At 36.9% G+C, this 22,854-nt stretch overlaps 1 protein-coding gene and 1 pseudogene across 2 annotated transcripts; both read right to left on the bottom strand.

Annotated features, from left to right (window-relative positions):
- Positions 1-15,472: 15,472 nt before the first annotated feature.
- LOC143605033 (epoxide hydrolase 1-like) lies at positions 15,473-17,300 on the bottom strand. The gene is made up of 3 exons (XM_077081298.1): positions 16,598-17,300; positions 16,093-16,337; positions 15,473-15,811 (listed from the first exon to the last, which is right to left on the bottom strand). Exons 1-3 carry the CDS (start codon positions 17,072-17,074, stop codon positions 15,565-15,567), a joined length of 969 nt encoding a protein of 322 aa, XP_076937413.1. The 5' UTR covers positions 17,075-17,300; the 3' UTR covers positions 15,473-15,564.
- A 2,357-nt stretch (positions 17,301-19,657) lies between these two features.
- LOC143605022 (epoxide hydrolase 1-like) lies at positions 19,658-21,898 on the bottom strand (annotated as a pseudogene). Its single transcript, XR_013148423.1, has 3 exons — positions 21,423-21,898; positions 20,322-20,566; positions 19,658-19,904 (listed from the first exon to the last, which is right to left on the bottom strand). The product of XR_013148423.1 is annotated as an epoxide hydrolase 1-like (transcript).
- Positions 21,899-22,854: the final 956 nt, after the last annotated feature.

Here is a 22,854-nt window from a genome sequence, read left to right as displayed (position 1 = left end):
TTCTACTTTGGTGAATAACCTATAATTTTGTGTACACGAAAGCAACAAACAATAGCATAATCATCGTGTGAATAAAAGATTCATGGTTGCTACATTAACAACATGTCTGAAACACGTTCACGCTAAAAGGGTTAAAAGGTTAAAAGCTTCGTTTCCCGCCCAAACTTATGTAAACAAGTACCCACGTGCTACAGTACGATTTCAAATCACTGTTCTTATCTGACCAAAGTACATACTTAGATAAAGTATTACTATTTTAAGCTATGGACCAGCGGTCCAAGCCTTCCCGCCCATAAAGGTCAACTCTCTATGCAAACAAGCGGTTAACTAGTGTAATAACTGAACTAAAAGGCTTATATCTTCTTCATATAAATAGATAACTTAGCCTTAAACATAAACACAACAGATTTGGGCAGATAACACCATCTCCCTAATCTTCTCTTCTTCCTTGAGAAATATGCTCTTTTAATAACTTCATAGCTTCGTCAAGAACATCATCCTAAACCGATTCCAAATATCACGGTTTCGGATCCTTGGTGAACTATAACAACAAACAACTAACTAGTGAACCTCCTTCTACGTTTTGCAAACGTAGAGGGACACCACGACCTGCGTTAGGCTAACTGAACCCTTGAAGCCTCTTAGCCTAACCAGTCCATTCACTATCATTGGTCTTATCTTTGTTGTAGCAACAAGTTGGCGCCCACCGTGGGGCTACGCCGCTTACTTTAAAGACCAGTAGTGTAGCTCCATCACCATGTCAGAAGGTGGATCTCCTAGAGAAGTTAATCAAGTGTCAAGAACACTGACACCGAGTGCCGGCCAAGAAACTCCAGCAACTGCCTCGATATTTTCCACTCCGGGAGGAACTTCGACGGGACCTTTGTTCCTCGATTTTTCACCTTTTCGAACTCCAACCCCTTCACGATCTGGAGTTCCTTCTCCCCATGCAGGAGTCACGAACACCCCGGAACACGTCGACTTGACGCTAGAAGGGGTATCACGGAATTTCTTGCAATTAAGACATCTCCTTAACCAACATGTGAGCCAAGAAAGAGAAAAGGGGATAAGAATAAGGCTAGATTATGACGAATCAGAGCCCTCATTGTCGCTCGGACGTCCACCTTCCCCTCCAACCAGCTCACGTCCGGTTGTTTCCCTTTTCGAAGCTGGCCCAAGTGTAACCTGTCAACCCTTTAACCCATCTTCCTACACCTATGGGAGATCAAGCCCACCGGCTTTCCCTTTGTTCACCTCACAACCCCTTGGACACGAGACCACTCTGGACCAAATATGGCGGTCACCAGTTTCAAGTGCTCCTCCTACAGCCACTACGTGGGAGCAGGCCATGTCGGTCTTGCCCTTGGCTCGAAGTGCAGCGATGAGCACTTCCATGGGAGCAAACCAAACAGCAGCAACACCCGAAAGCCTTCAAGGCTTTAACCTCATGCCTCAGATGATGGCTCAAATGATGGCACACTTCCCTTGGACCTAGCTCATCAACCAAGCATTGGGTACTCACCAAGGGACAACAAGTCATAATCCTGTTGTGAGGCTAGATGAAGATCTTGCAAAGCCTTACAAGCCCGGTAACTTATCATGTTTCTCTCAACAAATAGCCGATTATGACTTCCAAACAAAAATCAAGATGCCACCCCATATAAAAACATATGATGGGACTGAAGATCCTGAAGACCACCTCCAAGTCTTCACCGGGGCAGCCAGGATTGAAAAATGGTCCCATGCTGAGTGTTGCTTGATGTTCATGTAAACGTTAGTCGGATCGGCAAGAATATGGTTCAACTACCTTCCTGCTCAAAGAGTTCGAAGCTTCAACGATCTGAGCAAAGGCTTCTTGGCCCACTTCTCACAACAAAGAAGGTACGTCAAGGACGCCACGGTCATTTTTCAGATAAAACAAAAAGATGATGAAAACCTTCGAGACTTCATCGAAAGGTACAAGAAAGAAGGGTTACAGAAACTTGGAAGCTTATGTTGATGATCTAGTAATCAAGAGCAAAACCGAGCATCAAATGCTCGAAGAAATATAATAAACCTTCCAAAACTTGAGAAAAATCAACATGAAGCTTAACCCGGGAAAGTGCTCATTCGGGTTCGAAGAAGGCAAGTTTTTGGGACACATTGTGGGAAAACAAAGTATAAAAGCTAATCCTAACAAAGTCAGGGCTGTTCTCGAAACCAAATCTCCACAAAGCAAAAAAGAAGTGGAAAGTCTGAATGGAAGGCTTGCAGCCTTGAAGCGTTTTACCTCCAACCTTGCCGAGAAGTCCCTATCGTTTTTCAAAACACTAAAGGGTTGCACCGACAAGAAAGATTTCAGGTGGATGGAAGAAGCAGAAGAAGCTTTCAACCAAATGAAGCAACACTTGGTTTCACTTCCAGCTATTGCAGCCCCTGAAACGGGAGAATTGATCTCTGTCTATCTCTCAGTTGCTGAAGAAGCATTAAGCGCGGTTCTAACCATCGAACGAGACAAAGTTCAGGTACCTGTTTATTTCTTTAGTAAAACACTAAAACTGGCAGAGGTCAAATATCCTCCTCTGGAAAAACTTGCTCTGGCCTTAATTCAAACAGCCGGAAGGCTTCGAAGGTACTTTCAAGCACACCCTATACAAGTGGTCACTGACCAACCCATCAAAAGTGCGCTTGAAAAGCCGGAAAATTCAGACCGATTGGCCAAATGGGCTGTGGAACTAGGTGAACATAACATTACCTATGTTCCAAGAAAAGCTATCAAAGCCCAAGTCTTGGCGGACTTTATTGTAGAAATTCCAAAGCAAGTCATTCCTGAAATACATACAACTGCCACTGAACCTTCTGACCCTGAAGCATGGAAGCTTTTTACCGATGGAGCTTCCAGCATCGAAGGGTCAGGAGCAGGGCTCGTTTTAATCAACCCTGAAGGGTTAGAATTCACATATGCTCTTCGACTTTAATTTCAGACCACCAACAACGAAGCTGAATACGAAGCATTAATCGTTGGTCTGAAGATTGCCAAAGAAATGAAGATCCAAAAGCTGCAAGTCTCCACAGACTCATTGCTTGTTTCAAGTCAAGTCAATGACAGCTATATAGCCAAAAAACCCAACATGAAGAAATACCGTGAAAAGGCAAAAGGGTTGATGACCACGTTTCAAGAATGCACCATTAAACAAGTCCCAAGATCACAAAACAAGAGAGCCGATGCCCTGAGCAAACTTGCATCCTCACTTTTGCACACCTCACCAAGAAAGTATTGGTGGAAGTGCTGAAAACTCCTTCGATTCAAGAATTGGAGGTTCAAGATGTAATCACTGAAGAAGGTCCCAATTGGATGACTCCCATATAAAGGTTCCTCAAGAATGGTGAGTTACCTTTGGACCAGACTGAGGCTAAAAGGGTTCGAATCAAATCCAGGCAGTATGTGTTGCAAGGAGAAACGCTCTATAAAAAGGCTTACCTTGCACCACTATTGAGATGTGTGGCCCCGAACAAAGTCAATATCTGATCAAAGAGGTTCATGAGGGTATATGTGGAGCTCATTTCGGGCCAAGAACAGTGGTTGCAAAATTAATGAACCTCGGATACTTTTGGCCCACTATGCACCGAGATGCAACAGAACAACTCAAGAAGTGTGAAGCTTGTCAAATTCATGCACCGGTTCTCAAAAGCCCTAAACACGATCTAGTCCTCATCTCCTCAGCTTGGCCATTTCACAAATGGGGAATGGATATTGTCGGTCCATTCCCACCGGCCAAGGGTGGGGTAAAATTTTTGCTAGTAGCCGTCGACTACTTTACCAAGTGGCCTAAAGTCAAAACACTTGCAAAAATAACGGGCAAACAAGTCATCGACTTCGTATGGGAAACCATTATTTTCCGTTATGGGCTGCCAGGAGTGTTGGTCACGGATAATGGAAAACAATTTGCTGAGAAGCCTTTTAGCACGTGGTGCAAAGAATTCAGGATCACTCAAGTCTTCAGCTCAGTCGCATACCCACAATCCAATGGCCAAGTTTAAAGAACCAACAGAACCATCGTTGAAGGAATCAGAACAAGGTTGGGAAGGCACGACAGCAACTGGCTTGAAGAACTCCCAAACGTTCTTTGGGCAATAAGAACAACCGAAAAAACAAGCCACAAATGAACACCTTACAGCCTAGTGTTCGGGTTGGAAGCTGTAATCTCGGCCGAAGTTGGAGTTGTGACTCAAAGAACACTCAACATGGACCTCGAATCAAACAACAACGAGACCATGTTGAATTTGCAACTCCTCGAGGAAATACGTGATCAAGCCGCCATTCAAGAGGCCAAATACAAGCAAAAGATGGAAGCTTATTACAATACAAGAGTGAAGCATGAACGCTTCAAGCCTGGAGACCTAGTACTCCGAAACAACGAGGTCAGCAAAAAAGAAAATCAAGGAAAGCTTGGCCCAAAGTGGGAAGGACCATACACAATCCTCGAAGCCCACAAGGATGGATCCTACAAGCTGGCCGACGCAGAAGGCAAAAAGCTTCCAAGACACTGGAACGGCAGAACCCTTAAAAGGTTCCATGCCTAGTAAAAATATATTTCAAGAGATGTACAATTCTCCTTTTTGTGAAACAACAACCTCTTGAATGAATGATAAACTTTTTGTCATAACTTGTCTTTACTATCCTATAATCAGGTTGAGAACCTAGCAAGAAACTCCATGGCAAGGGCCATGTAAGGGGATGAGCTCCCAGGCCACATCGCTCAATAGGTTCAAGGGTTAAATGGACCTATATAAGGGGTGAGTACCTATATCAATCTGACTCCATGAGACTTAGAAAATTTTTCAACTAAAACTTGTCTCATAGACAGATCTGAACAGCCTACACCAATTCGTTCCTTAAACTTCAAAAAAGTTTACGAAAACAAAAAACATACACTAAGTAGTGATATAAAGGATAGCCAACATGTTCTTTTTACCTAATGAGGCCTTGAAGCTAAAAGTGACTGCAACACTAAAACTTCTTAAGGAAAGTTAGCTAAAATCACATAAAACTAACAAGACAAGCAATCAACACACAAATACATAGAACATCATAAGTTCATAAACAAGGCCATTCTAAAGCCATAAGCTAATAGCATCCATACATAATAAGCCGATTAAGGCTAAACAAGGAAACCACATGGATTCCCGAGAAAATGTTCAAGGGCCGTAAAGGCTAAACACAATCAAAAGGCATAAACTTTAAGAGTTCCATGCCGAACCTACATTGTTCAAGATTACATAACATTGTTTTAAAAAAGTGCTAAGAAAGCTATGAATAAAGTGTTTAAACATCAGAAACAGGCTTTGAGGTACTAGCCTTACCACCCTTAGCCTTCTTGGATTTCTTGACTTGTGGGACAACATCAGCAATAGCCGAGCCTTCAAGGATTGCCACATGAGACCCGTCACTTCCCCAGATAAAGTCTCTTCACTATCGCCAGAACGGGAACTTTTTTTCGACAGGGACTCAATCACCTCTTTGGCCACCTTCTCATCAAGGCCGGCCGGCTTCAAACCCTGCAAAACTGAAAGTGGTTTACCATAGCATGATGAAACTGCACCCACATAGGGGTAAGTAAGCCTTTCCATCGCATGAACTGAACCGGTGAAAAACTTGTAGGCTTCAGGGTTGAATAAAGGAGATTGCTCCATAGGCTGACCGGTTTCGTGATGATGGAAGCCTTCAATAAAACCTAAGTGCTTTCCATGGCCTAGCAGCTTCGTATAAACGTTACCCAGCACCGAGTTATACTCCATAGAATGAAGCAAGTAGGACACAACCTGCTGAAACCCATGCTCGATCAACCACTTGTTATCTTCAGAAATCTGAGTAACCGAAGCTTTCAAGCCTTCCTTCTCCATCTCGAAGGCTCTCTTCTGCATCTCAAAAGCTTCACGGTCAGCACTCAATTTGGCCCTATCAGCCTCCATGGCTTTCTTCAACCCTGCTATCTCAATCTCGTGACCACGAGACAACTCGTCAATTCGCTTCACATACATCTTCTCATTCTCAGAAAAACAATCATCTTTCTTCATGGCTGCCATAGAGGCCTTCATATTCTTCTTCGTGTTCATAAACTCCTCATACTCCTACATACCTTTCCTAAAACGTTTCCTAAAACGGGTGACACCTTCTGCCAAAAGGGCAGAAACGTTGGAATAGTTCAATATCAACCGGGACAACAAGGAGTCACCTTCCATCTTGGAGATAGTATCACAAACCCCCGAAGGAGCAAAATGGGCTAAAGCATCGGAACAGACTTCAGGATCCTTGAAAGTATCCCCAACCCTGACACTCCATTCCGGCACATAAACGGCATTACCATCCAACCCTTGAACGACTGGCATCTCAACCTTCTTACCAGTCGGCTTCTTCTTCTTAGAAACCACCAACCCCTGTTCCTTCTCAACCTCCATAGTTGGACCCTGGTCCTTAGAGGCTTGAATGTCATCGCTAACCTCAACTAGCTCATGAGAGGATGAGGTAGCAACAGATTTCAACAAACGTCGTGTAGAGAGACGAGTGGAAGATTTTGGAACGGTGGTCTTGGTGAACCCTTTACCATTTGCAACCCCAGCATACGCAGCATCCTCAAATCGACCCTCTTTTCCTCGGACAACCGAATCCTCCCTGACAACAGCTGCAATATCAGTAAAAGCAACGTCGGAAGTATCATCACTCTTTAAGAAGTCCAAAGCAGACATGACTGCAAACACAAAAGAAATCCATCAACAAAAAATCCACAAGGTAAACCAAGTGCGAAATAAACAAACGCATACCCTTATTATCCCTCATAAGCACAGGATCCCGATTAGGCTTATCCCAAAGTTTGCTAATTCCTAATAACACAAGAAGATGTTCGGGGAGAGGGCGAAGACGTGAAGGACATGTTCTAATGGATTTCAAAAAAGCCTCTTTCAACTCAGACTCGGCCGGCTCCGGTTCATTTAAAACGGCTTCGGGTTGTCTCCAGACAGGTTTAAATGGAAGAATAGAATCAGAAACAAAGAAAACCGGTCCTTCCAAGAACCGAGGGTCGTAACCGCCGAAGAAACCAAACATACATCAACCTTGGTATGCTCGAACGTGTACCAATCACCATTTTTCGCTAAGCGAAAGAAACGGCGAAAGTTCAACAGCGAAGGGTCATAACCTAGGGCTCTGCACAAAACTTCAAAATGCAGAACCCTAGCGAGCCCTAATGGATGGATTTGGCCAAAGGATATACGATAATACTCCAAAACATTAAGAACAAAAACCGAAAAAGGGTGTCGGAGGTTAGAAAACTCGAAATGACGGCAATATAAAGCGATAAAACCCGCCGGACAACGATCGATGGAAGAGTCGACCGGCGGAGCAATCGGCTTGATTTTAACCCTATCCCCCATTAAATACAAAAAGATTCGGCCTCCTCTTGGGTCAATCGGGAAAAACTGATCGGAAGATCCTTTTTGGCAACCATAATTTCGAAAGAAAGATGAAGGATCGAGACTAACCTGGTAATGGATCGAAGGAAACTTGAAAGTGTTAATGGTGGAAAGTGTTAAACAAATCAGGAAGAAAGTGAATAGTTATTTAGTTAATAACTATTAATGAAAAGCAGTTATTGGAAACCGCAATCTGACAGTTACAATCACATCAACTGTCACATCAACAATTCAAAAAAATAACCAAAACTGAACAAAGCTTCGGAGCCTTCAAGCCTTGAAGCCTTTAAGCAGTAAACAAAACGTGTGCAAAAGTCAGAAGCCCTTGAGCATACTCCTCAAAAACCTCTGACTTGGGGGGCTGATGACGGGGGTAGCCCAAGGAAATAATAAAATGGCTGAAACACGTTAACGCTAAAAGGGTTAAAAGGTTAAAAGCTTCGTTTCCCGCCCAAACTTATGTAAACAAGTACCCACGTGCTACAGTACGATGTCAAATCACTGTTCTCCTCTGACCAAAGTACATACTCAGATAAAGTATTATTATTTTAAGCTATGGACCAGTGGTCCAAGCCTTCCCGCCCATAAATGTCAACTCTCTATGCAAACAAGAGGCTAACTAGTTTAGTTAACTGAACTAAAAGGCTTATATCTTCTTCATATAAATAGATAACTTAGCCTTAAACATAAACACAACAGATTTGGGCAGATAACACCATCTCTCTAATCTTCTCTTCTTCCTTGAGAAATATGCTCTTAGCTTATTTCTTTCTCACTTTAATAACTTCATAGCTTCGTCAAGAACATCATCCTAAAACCGATTCCAAACATCACGGTTTCGGATCCTTGGTGAACTATAACAACAAACAACTAACTAGTGAACCTCCTTCTACGTTTTGCAAACGTAGAGGGACACCACGACCTGCGTTTGGCTAACCTGAACCCTTGAAGCCTCTTAGCCTAACCAGTCCATTCACTATCATTGGTCTTATATTTGTTGTAGCAACATCAAGCACTATGGCTAAAGCGTTTACTTGGTGAAATAACGAGCTGGAAGGAAGAAAAGATAACATTAAAGGTTGAAAATATTTTAGCGAAACATTTATGAAGAATTCTCTATTTTTATGAAAGAAGCAAACATATATGTCACACCACGACTTAGGGCCTAGGCGTGTGATCAATAGTTGGTACCTGTTTTGTAAATATATCAGAGTTGTGCGATATTTAGCGGAAGGCTTTGGTTATAACAACATATTAATTTATTTTGAAAACTTCTCGGATAATAAATACCCGAGTGTTTAATTTACAAACCGTGTTGATCTTGTTTGCAATATTTTAATAATTAATAACTAAGTCATTTCCATATATCGAGCCTCTAACTCTATGAGTTTTAATAATTAATAACTAAGTCATTTCCATATATCGAGCCTCTAACTCTATGAGTGACTCTAATTTTTTTGCTACATGTGCTAAATCTGCCCTGAAATGGGGGGGGGGGGGTTACGTCATCGATATGCTGGTGAATTGTTAACTCTAAAAATATTTAATAAAACTTTATCAGACAAGATAGTTTTCGTGAACAAACTCAGCAGAAACTTCTCTTATTTCTGGAATTTGTGTCACTTGTCATACACACACAATTATGGTTCTCCAAGAAATGATGCCCATTGGAGAACTTGGTTATGACTGTAAGCATGTGGCCACGTAGCCTTGCATGATAGGGTAGAAAGATATGTATGGATCCAGACACATGTGTACTCAGTCTGAGTTGCTTTTATTTTCTATCTTGTAATTTAATAGGGATCTTGTAATCCCTTAAATCTTTATATGTTAGAGATCACATAATCTCATAATTTAATAGGCCCAACTTAAGTTCTACACTGACAACTTTTTATCCAAAGAAAAACTTTTGGAGCCACTTACTTTTTCATTTCACCGTCAAAACTATTTTTGTGAGATTAACTATTGAAATTTTTATAAACAAACCTATTTTTGTTTTCACTCCATCTATACCGCCAAACAAAACTCAATATTTACCGCCGACTTTTTTCTCATTGATAAAGTAACCATTTTCAAGTGTATACAACCTCATTTGACTGTTGGAGCGTAAATTTTAGAGTACCTCACTAAGCTTGCTTTCGTATTCATTTTCTATATATTTAATGGATATCTTTACCAACTCAAACACTAAACCCAACTTGACTAATTCCCAACGTCAAACCATATATGAGGCTTTATTGCAACAAAGTATTGATGGAAAGCTAAAATATGGATCCATAAGATATGTAGCATCACAGTTCTCTTTATCTACCGGCACCGTAAGTCGTATTTGGCATCGAGCTAGATTTCAATCCCTACATGGATATTTGCTCGACGTGTCTTCAAGGAAACCATATGTAGCTAAACAAAAAAGGATTCAAATCAATTTCGATCAAGTTTCACAAATACCACTACGTCGTCGAACCAATATTCGATCAATTGCGAAAGCAATCAATGTTTCAAAATCAACTGTGCATGGAAGAATAAAAGAAGGTGAACTTCGACCACATACGAATGCTATTAAGCAAATATTGACCGAGGAAAATAAAAAAGAAAGGTTAGGGTTTGTTTATCTATGATTACTCCATCTTTGTCTGATCCTTCATTTAATGATATGTTTAGCGTCGTTCACATTGATGAAAAATGGTTTTACATGTTAAAACTATCTAAATGTTGCTACCTTGTACCCGGTGAGGATGAGCCACTAAGAACATGTAAATCAAAAAAAAATTATCACAAAGGTTATGTTTCTAGCCGCGGTTGCACGACCAAGATTCGACACGTCGGGTAATGAAATTTTCTTGGGAAAGATAATTATTTTTCCTTTCACAAAACTTGAACCCGCAAAACGTTCAAGTAAGAATAGTGTGGCGGGGACTATGGAGACTAAGCCTATCTTATCGGTGACTAAAGAAGTAACGAGGTCATGGTTAATTGATAAAGTATTATCGGCTATTTGGGATAAATTGCCACAAGGTCATACGGTCCAATATTTATTCAACAAGACAATGCGAAACCACATATTAATATTGATGATGAACAATTTATTCAAGAAGCATCTTGAGGTGGGTTTGAAATTCGACTTTGTTTCCAACCTCCAAATAGCCCAGATATAAAAGTGTTAGATCTCGGGTTTTTTTCACGTTTTTTAGTCACTTCAGGAACAAGAGGTTTTGGGATCAATCGATGAATTGGTTCATGCGGTCCAACTTCTTTGACAAAATGTCATCACATGAGCTTAACAATGTCTTTTTATGAAAGAAATCATGAAGGTGCATGGTAGCAACAATTATCAAACACCACATATCAGAAAAAGGTAAATTGGAGCGTCAAGGAAGGTTACCGCTGCAAATCGAGTGTGATAGCAATTTGATTAATGAAGTAGTTTTGTGTTTGAATCATTAAGAATTGCATGAAAAAGAAGAAAACATGAAACAATAAGAAAGTCTTTTAAGTGCATGCATGTATACAACATTTGAAGAAGAAAAATATTTTGTCTCATTCACTTTAGGTCTAAGTAGTCATGTTAATGTACGAAACCAAGTTACAAGATGTCAAAATCTATGTCCTCGTATTTTTGAGGATTAAGAGAAGAAAAATAGTTTGTCATGTTCCATTTTATTTGTGTGGGCCCATCAATATTGTTTATTAATGCTAGTTTTGTGTGTGTGTAAGGTTAAATTTGAAAATAACTAATAAATTTTAAAAGCTGACATTTGTAATGAGACAAGCTAAAAAGGTAATATGGACATTTTCAAAAGGACGAAGGGAGTATAAATCTATACATACGTTTGTTCAAAAAGATATTTTTTACAACTAACTCGCGCACTTAATAAAATGATTCTAAATTATTTCCTCTTTCCTCAATGAGATACTTATCTCATTAGTAGAAGAGCATACGTGTTGTGACGGGAAGGTAGGGATGATTCGGTCAGTACTATAACAAGCCGAACCGTTAAAGTTACTTTAGCAAACCTCATTAACTAAGCAATTAATATATGTCAACTTCATTCCCAAAAACATTAACCATGTCAAATGAATCCAAACCATATTCGAGCTAAGCAGTTTAATGTCAGTTAAATTCATTCCTTCAACCACTAATCATCTCTAACAAATTCAAAACCTATTAGTTCATACAAAATAGATTGTATTAATATATCTTTAAGAAAACGTTTAAGAAATAGTTACAAAAATAGATGACAAATGAAGATGCCACTTGACATAGACAAGGCTCTGTTTAAAAAAAAAAGTTAACTTATTTTACTTTCATGTTGCTACTTTGAAAGTACAGTCTTCTTAAAAGAAATATAATCAATTATTGATACAAATGCACCAAGTTGTATGCTTTTCAGCCTCTAAGGTGGATTATTAAACCATTCGCGGCCATTTGTAATATTTGCTCCCGATCCATCTTTGGGTAGTTGAGATATACGCGAGTTCAAGTCAGCATACCTGAAGTAAAGGTAAGTCGATAAAGCCTTCGAAGCCCCCAGTTGCTAAATCTGTAAACTCGGACTTTTTTCTCGCTTAGAAGCTCTGCAAAAATGGGTCAACAAAGTCAAACTTACTGCATCAATACAAATTTGACATGCTTATATGAAATGGGTCAACTCAGGTTGTGTTATGTACATTACATATTTACAAAATTCTAGAAAATGGACCCGAAAAGTGCTAGCGGGTCGACCTGACCTGTTAGACAAACCACCAGTTTTGTCACTTCCACTTGATACTAATACTATAATGCAGCTATACTAACGTTTACTCATTATCATTCATAAAAGTAAAAAGAAAAAATTCAAGGGGCAAAAGGACTTTAACAAGTCAAACCCGTTATATTACAAATTCAATATATACAAATTTCGATAAGAAGGTAGCATGAAGAGTCAAATAACTTATGAAATTTAAAGACTCTAACTTAAACAACATTTTTTTATGCGAGAAAAGAGAAAATCCCATGTTAATTTTATGCTTAAATAATGTAGATTGACTCTTATAAGTCAAAATTACAGTCAGGGTAATATTTTTAAGTTTATGATAGATTTCATAGGGTTGAGTTATTCTACAAAGGCCAACAAAAATAAGAAGTGTGAGAAGTCATAATAAACTAACATGTGTCAAGTTGGGCTAAAGGAAAAAGGGTATAAGACCATAAGTAGTCATAAAGCCTCACCCCAGGCATTACACGCCATGTGACGACCAGTCAGAGTTATGGCTTTTTACAAAAACATGATGTAGTCATAAAGCCTCACCCCAGGCATTATGTGTCATGTGGCGTCCAGTCATTTTTACACTTTTTGTTTTGCTTTTTAATTTTTTATTAAGAATAATCAAATAACAATAATATTTTATTAAATAAATATTACATTAAAATAAATAGTTGTGACTCGTTTAAGGTACTACATGAGCTCGAACTGAGGTTAGACTTGTTTAAGATGTTTCTAAAAACAATTAAACGAGTCAGGGCTTAAAAGAACTGTTTACAGGGTAATTTTGTTTTTAGTTGAAGTGAGATTAGGCTTTGAGAAAGATTAATATTTCCAGGGCTTTTGTTTTTAATATATCTTAAATAGGCCAATTTGATTTGAATGAGCTCAACTCCAACTGTTTACACAGGGAGGTAGGGTTTGAGTATTTGTTCTTCCTCTGGGCAATTATCAACACCACACAGCTCTCTCTCTTTGCAGACTCGTAGTAATTCTTCAGGTTCCTTATGATTTTCATTTTTTTAAACAATTGATTGATATATATATATATATATATATATATATATATATATATATATTATATATTTTTCGTCCTTTTCAACGCGTTATGTCTAAAACGCTGGAAAAAAATAAGCCAAAACGCCCGGGGGTGTGCCCCCGGCGTTATAGGCCAAAACGCCGTCGATAAAGCTTGAGTACTGATGGTCTAAAAGTAATAGTACACATTGTCTCTCTCCACATGCAAGTCACATGTTAATTCCTCCATCGTTTTTAAATGTCTATAACTTTTTCATATGATATTTTTTTTTAAATTAAAATGCACCATAATAACAAGCGTTTTTTATCTTTAATATGAGTATAATTTTGTTATATAAAAATAAAAATAAAATTATGTTATTGTGTCTTTTTTTCTTACCATTGTGTATTTTTTTCTTACCATTGTGTCTTTTTTCGTCATTGTGTCTTTCTGTTTGTCAATGTGTTTTTTTTCGCCATTGTGTCATTTAACTGATCATTTTGTTTTTTTAAATACTAATAACGCCATTGTGTAATAATATGTAAATATAATAAAAATACCAATGAATTAACTAACACATAAAACACAATAATGAATATATATTACACAATAACCTGAAACATAAAACACAATAAGGAATGCATATAACACAATGGCCTAAAACGTAAGACACAATGGTAAATACATATAACACAATGACCTTAAATGTAAAACAAAATGGAATCTACATATTACACAATGATTTGAACGTAATACACAATGAACATAATACTATTTGTCTCAACTTAAGTGAATGTTGATCACAATGACTAAAACACAATGATAAGTAGAAAGACACATGTTAAGCATAAAGACACAATGAATTAATCTTTGTTTTAATTTTTATCTTTAACATGAGTACCAATTGAAAAACACAATGACCTAAATATATAACACAATACATAGAAAAACTCAATTAAAAACACAATGAACAACCAAATAACACAATATAAAAAACTCACTAACTTTTTTTTTATTTTTATATAACAATATGATATTCATATTAAAGATAAAAAAATGTTTGTTATTATGGTAAAAAAAATTCTAAAAAAATGTTGTATGAAGAAGTTATAGACGTTTTAAAATGATTGAGGAATTGACATGCGTCTTGTATGTGGAGAGATAAAACCATCATAAATGGGTTACCTTTATGTCATTTTCATCAATTTTTATGCTTAAATTAATCTCCACCATCCAAATTTAAGATTAATGGATTAGATTTCTTCTCACTCTTCTCATTTTTGTTTTATTTTGTATTTTAACTTTACCCAAATTTCATATATCTTGAGTTTACCTGATCGTCGATTTTAAAAACAGTTAGGTTGTGTGTTGTGGGATAACTCGCAAGATCTAGTTACCACGCCACGTAACTATCACGTAAGAGGTTGAGCAAAAACTAGTCACATGTTAATTACTTGATTTAATCGTTATGAGTTAACTAGGTTTATATATATAAAAAAAAGGATTGGTTATTAGTAGGGGTTGACCCCCACCTTTATCACCATAGCGTCGTTACCACCATAGCGTTGGAGAGGGGGGGGGGGGGTTGCTTGGCACCAGAATAATCCTTGGGTTGTTGTGGCATGACGCCGTTATAATAGATGAGGTGGATGGATGGTGCTCAATTGCCATACCATAACACCCAACCTTATAGATGGATATTGGTTATATTCGGATCCTCTCTTTTATCCAACCGGATCATAAGCTAAGCCCAACAATGAACTAATTAAAACTCAATTAGTTGAGATTTTGCCCAAATAGAAATATAACCCAAGTAGAGATATGGCTCAAGATATTACCACCTTAAATGCAATTAGCTCAAGATGTTACCACCTTAATATAATTCTTGAACCAATAAACATGAAAAATAATTGGAATTAAACGAGCATGCGCTCCTGCATCTTATAGCTCGTTAATAACTAATAATATTTACTAGATCATCAAGCTAACCTAATAACACTAAAATGACCAACATTTGGTCGGAAATGGAAAGTACATTTCACCAAAATAATGTCCCCTTGGAGACCATTTATTAAGTTCTGCTATACAATTATCTGGCTACTTATTTAGTGTTTTTTGTGTATAACTCGAAGATCAAATAGCTAGGTCCCAATGAAACAAGCGATGTCTGCAACCGATTATAAGACATAGCACCCCAACAAAAGCCAGCTACAAATTTGCATGTATGCATTGTTGGATCGATTGTTTTTTTCTTTCTTTGAAGAACAACAAAACATATTTGATATAGAAAAGAGACAGCTAGCGCGAAGCTGAACAAAGTAAAAGAGAAACGGATCGAAACTGAATAAGAGATGATTAATATTTCCTTAAAAACTCAATTAAGTGCTTATTAATCTCATCTGGCTTCTCTTGGTTGATGAAGTGTGCTGCACCTTCTATTACCACAATCTCCTCCAACAGTGGAACATCTTTCTGAAACTTGCCATTGTGTATGTACTCTTTCATGCCCGGCATATGGTACACCAAGTCCTCATCCCCGGTGATAAATTTTGTTGGCACGGTCACTTTCGCACCACTCCACGATGCACTTAGTTCCCAGTTTCTATATGTTAATTGGATCATGTTAGGATTAAAGTTATTAGTGTTGCTAGATGAAAAGTGGGTGCTAATGGTGTATTACTAGTGATAGAAGTAAAGTTACTATCAATGAGGAGTTGCTAGAAATAGTGAATAAAATGTTCTCCTCTTTTGCTTTGTTAATGATTGATTTATGTTCAGATAAAATTTTGATTCTTTGGTCTTAGAAGTGAATCAATTACTTAATTACATCACATTAAACAAAATAAAATGTGTGTTTTGCAGTCTTATACACATATAACTTACAAACGAATAACTCGATAGTAGTTAACTCCGCCAGTAATGCCAGCCTTCTCGAGTTTGCTAGCAAAGAATTCGACATCTTCTTCCGTCAACCAAGGTGGCAAGGTAACTACGGCATCGTTTGGGGAGTGTTTAAATCCTTTCCCTTTAGGGAAATAAAGAGGTCCGGATTCTCGAAATGTCAAGAATTTTTTCACAATTGTTTTAGCGTCCATTTGAGCTAACTCAGCTTCAATGTCTCCAGGTTCCTACACACATATATGCATGTTGATTTGATTGGCGTGTGTTTTTGTAAGAAAAGTTGTTGGAAAACAACTGAAAATAATTTTCAAACATGTGTTTTTCTATGCAACTTTTTTGTTGGAAAATCATTAAAAAAAATGAATTTTCCAACAAATCTCCTATGAAATCCGTCATAAAAAAATGACTCATTTTAAAGCAATGACATGTACTTTGGAAAATTAACTTAACTCATTTACTATTGAGTGAAAGTTTCTCAAATATTTACCTGAAACCTGATCATATAGTAATCCTCCCCATATGCGGCTCGCAACATCCCTATTATGTCTCCCATCGGGTTCCAAGGAAAAAACGGCACACTTAGAGTCACTAGCGCTTTGACTCTTTCTGGCCTAAACACACATAAGTTGTAAGCAAGGTATGCACCCCAGTCATGACCTACAACAAACACCTTTTCACCTTCACTTGTGATGGCATCAAGAAGCCCAATCAAGTCACCCACCAAATGGTGAATGGTGAACTTGGTGTGATCATCGACTGGTGCACCTGTCGTGTCACCATAGCCACGAAGGTCTGGTGCCACAGCTCGGTAACCATGATCGGCTAAATACACGATCTGGTGGCGCCAGGAGTACCATAGCTTAGGAAAACCATGGAGGAACAGTACTAAAGGACCTTGACCCTTTTCAGCTATGTGGATACTGAGCCCATTGACACTTATGTTCTTGTGCACAATTCCTTCCATATTGTTGAGTATGAACCGGCCATGAGCCACTTCGGTTCAGGTTATATAAGTTCATTTAAGAATATATGCCGGCCACCAAAGAACAATAGGTAACTACAAAAAATTGCAGCCGGCCCGGCTTTGGAATGCAAGGCAGCATAACATCCAAAAGATACTTCCGGATATAAACTTATAATCACTAATAAAATAATTATGTAGCATGGTATATGCTCCGGTTATATATATGTTATTTCTTATTTTCATTGATGAAAAGTGGTACGTATCCTTTAATATGTATACATGATTAAAAAAATATATTGAATGAACATTTTATACCATATCAGATATAGGCTTGATTTAATGTACGTACCTATATCATGAGGGTTTCCCTTTTCACACTGATCACAAATAAAGGGACTTTACAATAGCAGTAAACAAGAAAACAAGACTATTTTTCTGGTTTAATTAAATTTCATGTAGTAACATTATTTTAGTTAACTTATTCACATTTTGCGACGCATTTGAGGAGCATGTAGTATATATATTTCTGGTTTATTTGAATTTTGTGCAGCAAATGCGTCACAGCGTACAAATAATTTATAATTAATACGGATTTTTATATTGTTATTGTATTTAGATATCGATATAAATTAACAAAATCGAGTTTTGCTACGCTTTCGGGATGAAACTGTGTAGAGAAAATTAGATTTTTTGTTGTGTCACAATTTCAGAGCAAATTTTGTAGGAAAGGAAATATAGGGTTTTTTTTCTCACTTTGTCATAAACGCGCGTAGCAACTTGTTGCAAAAAAAACTACGTAGCAAAACCTCTTGTTTTCTAGTGTTGATAGCTATATCAAACCAAGATCGATACAACCACACAAAGCTACGATGCAATCAATCAATTCGAATTAAAATTAAAAACTCAAAACGCATTATGCATCATAAATGAGAGATCACAGCTTTACTAAAATAGTAAAATCAACGCATAGTATAAGTAAAAGTCAAACCAAAAAGTCAATACCAGTAGATTCAAAGAAGAAAATATGTATTAAGTTTTAATCCAATATGGACCATTACTTGTTATATGTTTGGAGGCACAAGTCATTTTCTCTTGGGCCCATTGCAAACAACAATGACAAACATAAAAAAGTGAATCATGTAATTGAGGTTTTACAATTTTAAAACTTTGAACCCAAATCTCCCATGATATTTATATGTGACTTTTTTTAATAGTGAACTTTTTATCTAAATGTTATTTTTGTTTATGTTTATGCTTTATTTAGCTTATTTTAATTGTTCGGCAAATGTGCGAGAGAAGACATAACAATGGTGTTGTGTTTTATGGTCTACAGTTTGTTAGTTGTTACTAAACAGAAAAAATTAAAGGAAAAATGACTTTAAAACTTATAATATTTATCAAGGTTTTTGTAGTTTTCATTGACAATTCAAGATAATATTGTTGATAAGAAGTGAATATTAGATAATGGAATGGACGGGAGTATGAGATATATACAATGGAATGGAATTGACAATGGATTGAAATGGATCAATACCATTTCATTCTCATGTTTGGTTAACCTATAGGAAATAAATGAATCAATGTGTTGTGTTGTACGATAGGTAGAAATATAGAAGAAATGAAATACAAACGACAAAGATACCACTGCCTCAAAATATTTTTTTTCACTAAAATCAGAAAAATGGTAATAGCGGTGGTTGTGGTGGTGATGGTCATAGTAGTCGCGACTGTAACAACGACCGATGATGGTGGTGGTCAAGTGGTGTTGTCAAGAAAGTGGGGTGAAAGTAGATAAAAGGTTTTATGTGTTTATAGTGAATGATATTTCTTGTGTAATGGGTGATTACATTTCATTAACCAACTAAGCACTCTCGTTTTCATTCTATTACAATAATACATTTCATTCCGAGCATTACTAAACACTAGTACACTACCTAAAAAGTTATTACAAGGAGTCTCTTTAGTCCTGAAGAAATAACAAAGAAGAATTTATTTTCTTTTCCCTCTTTTTTAACATTAGTTTGGTTTGACCCGTTTTTGTTCACCCTTCCTCTAAAAATTTTATGAATTTGTCCTTGAGTTTTTTATTCGATGATTTAAGATTTAAAATATTGAGAACTATGTGATTACTTAATGATTAAGCAGCCAGGTAGCTAGCTTCTTTTCTTTAACAAAGTAGCCATCATCCAAATGTGAACAACATATTTTTATGAATACCTGATTGTGTCATTCGATTTTGAACTAAACAAGTATATGTACACATGCATTGTGGCGGACAACATTAAACTAAACACATTACGTGTTCAAAAGTTATCATACGTATACGACGGGTACATGGTGAGAAATCGGCCGGTTATAGTTTGATTCATTAATATAAATCTTGAACCGATAAACATGAAACATTATTACAATTAAACGATCATGCACTCTCATATCTCCTAACTCGTTAATAACTAATAATATTTATTAGATCGTCAAGTTAATCCAAATAACAGATGACTAATGTTTGATATGAAAAAGAGACAGTTGGCATGAAGCTGAACGAAGTACAAGAGAGACGGAATGAAACCAAATAAGAGGCAATCAATGTTTCCATAAAAACTCAATTAAGTGCTTGTTGATCTCATCTGGCTTCTCTTGGTTGATGAAGTGTGCTGCACCTTCCATTACCACAATCTCCTCCAACAATGGAACATCTTTCTGAAACTCACCATTGTGTATGTAGTCTTTTATGCCCGGCATATGGTACACCAAGTCCTCATCCCCGATGATAAATTTTACTGGCACGGTCACTTTCGCACCTCTCCACGATGCAGTTAGTTCCCAGTTTCTGTATTTAACTGAAACATGTTAAAATTAAAGTTATTAGTGCTGCTAGATGAAAAGTTGTTGCTAATGGTGTGATACTAGTGATAGAAGGAAAGTTACTATCAATGGGGAGTTATTATAAACAGTGAGTAAAATATTCTCCTCTTTTGCTTTTCTGTTATAAACAGTTAGAGGTAGTTATGGAGAGACATATAAGCAATGATAAAAGAAGTTCTGGATAACTTTTTATAGATCATTTTCATTCGTAGTTTTTCGGTGGATCATCTGAAATCGAAATCAATAGGCTTTGTTAAACGTTGATGATTGATTTATGTTCAGATAAAATTTTAATTTTTGGTCTTAGAAGTGAATCAATTACTTAAGTCACATTAAACAAAATAAAATGTGTATTTTGCAGTCTTATACATATATAACTTACAAACGAATAGCTCGGTAGTAGTTAACTCCGCCAGTAATGCCAGCCTTCTCGAGTTTGCTAGCAAAGTATTCGACATCTTCTTCCGTCAACCAAGGTGGCAAGGTAACTACGGCATCGTTTGGGGAGTGTTTAAATCCTTTCCCTTTAGGGAAATAAAGTGGTCTGGATTCTCTAAATGTCAAGAATTTTTTCACAATTGTTTTAGCGTCCATTTGAGCCAACTCGGCTTCAATGTCTCCAGGTTCCTACACGCATATATGCACGTTGATTTGATTGGAGTGTGTGTTTGTAAGAAAAGTTGTTGGAAAACGGTTGAAAACAATTTTCAAGCATGTATTTTTCTCATGCAACTTTTTTGTTGGAAAATCATTAAAAACGGATTTTCCAACAAATCTCCTATGAAATCCGTCATAAAAAATTATTAAAAGCAATCCAAACTCCAGTTCGGATCCGGGTTCAAGTATCTAGATAGTTGCATGACTCAAGATAGTTTAAGAGCTTTTTGGGATTGAGTTTGAAAACAGTTTATTGGCTTATTTGATTTTTTTAAAAAGTCATTTTAAAAAGTCAGGATTTGAGACTTTTGAAAACTGTTTTTTAAACCCTTTTAAAAAAACTAAAATAAAAAAGGATTTTTGTAATAGCTGAACACTTTTTAACTTATTGGCTTTTTGAAAAAGACAGTAAAAAGTGTTTTCAAACTCAATCTCAAACATGCTCTAAGTTTGAATAATAACTGTTCTTGGCCGGAGTCTTCTCAATGACCAGTTCTTTATCATTTTTAATTCAGAGTTGTTTCATAGTTGGTTTCTATTTTCTTGTTTGTTTACGTTGCATTATCAACTATATAAGGCCGGCTTGATTTCCTTGTAATATATGCAATCAATCAATAAAACCATGGATAATGATCCTATCTCTGTTTGCTTATTGTTTGTTATCAATCAAGTTCTCTTAAATACCATCAAAATTTTGCTTATTGTTTGTTATCAATCAAGTTCTCAAAAATACCATAAAAAATGACTCATTTTAAAGCAATGGCATGCACTTTGGAAAATTAAGTTAACTCATTTACTATTGAGTGAAATTTTCTCAAATATTTACCTGAAATCTGACGATGGAGTAGTCCTCGCCATATGCGGCTCGCAACATCTCGATCGTGTCTCCCATCGGGTTCCAAGGAATAAACGGCACACTTAGAGTCAGTAGCGCTTTGACTCTTTCTGGCCTAAACACACATAAGTTGTAAGCAAGGTATGCACCCCAGTCATGACCTACAACAAACACCTTTTCACCTTCACTTGTGATGGAATCAAGAAGCCCAATCAAGTCACCCACCAAATGGTGAATGGTGAACTTGGTGTGATCATCGACTGGTGCACCTGTCGTGTCACCATAGCCACGAAGGTCTGGTGCCACAGCTCGGTAACCATGATCGGCCAAGTAGACGATCTGGTGGCGCCAGGAGTACCATAGCTCAGGGAAACCGTGGAGGAACACCACTAACGGACCTTGACCCTTTTCAGCTATGTGGATACTGAGCCCATTGACACGGTCTTGTGCATAATCCCTTCCATATTGTTGAGTATGAACCCCCATGAGCCACTTCGCTTCAGGTTATATAATTAAGTTCATTTAAGAATATATGCGGGCCACCAAAGAACAATTTGCAATAGGTTACTAAAAAAATTGCAGCCGGCCGGCAACTTTGGAATGCAAGGCGGCATAACATCCCAAAACATAAATATAAACTTATAGTCACAAACAAAATAATTATGTAGCATGGTATATAAGAGTTGAGTTATTCAACAAAGTCCAACAAAAATTAGAAGGGTGAGAAGTCATAATTTATTCACATGTGTTAAGTATAGACCAAAAGAAAAATGTATAAAAGTAACACTACATATGTTCTCTATCCACATGTAAGTTACATGTTAATTCCCTCATCATTTTAAAACGTCTATAACTTTTTGAAAATTTTTTTTAAAAAAGTTCACCATAATAACAAACGTTTTTATTCTCTTTAATATGAGTATGATTTTGTTATATAAAATAAAAAAAAATACGTCATTGTGCCTTTTTTACTTACCATCGTGTCTTTTTTCGTCATTGTGTATTTCTGTTTGTCATTGTATTTTTGTGTTTTTTTTTCGTCATTGTGTCTTTCAACTCATCATTGTGTAATAACAATATGTAAATATAACGAAAAATACCAACAAATTATCTTATATATAAAACACAATAATGAATACATATTACACAATAAACTGAAACTAGGCCAGTAAACAAATCGTACGTTCGGTGAATTGTTTGTGAACCGTTCGGCGGGAAGTTCGTTTATGTTCGGTTATTAATAAATGAACGATCACGAACAAAAATTTTGTGTTCGTTTAATTAAACGAACGAACATGAACACATGTTCTGTTCGTTCATTTATGTTTGTTTATATATGTTCGTTTATATGTTAATAGAAAATAATTAAATATTTTTTGGATAAGTTATCTACTTAAAAGTTTTGTATTTGTTAATTTGTGTT

This window comes from Bidens hawaiensis, unplaced genomic scaffold, assembly GCF_021521415.1.
Source record: "Bidens hawaiensis isolate Kalapana, Puna unplaced genomic scaffold, B.hawaiensis_p1.1 tig00002123_1, whole genome shotgun sequence".
NCBI classification, from domain to species: domain Eukaryota; kingdom Viridiplantae; phylum Streptophyta; class Magnoliopsida; order Asterales; family Asteraceae; genus Bidens; species Bidens hawaiensis.
This window is presented reverse-complemented; position numbering and strand designations above follow the sequence as displayed.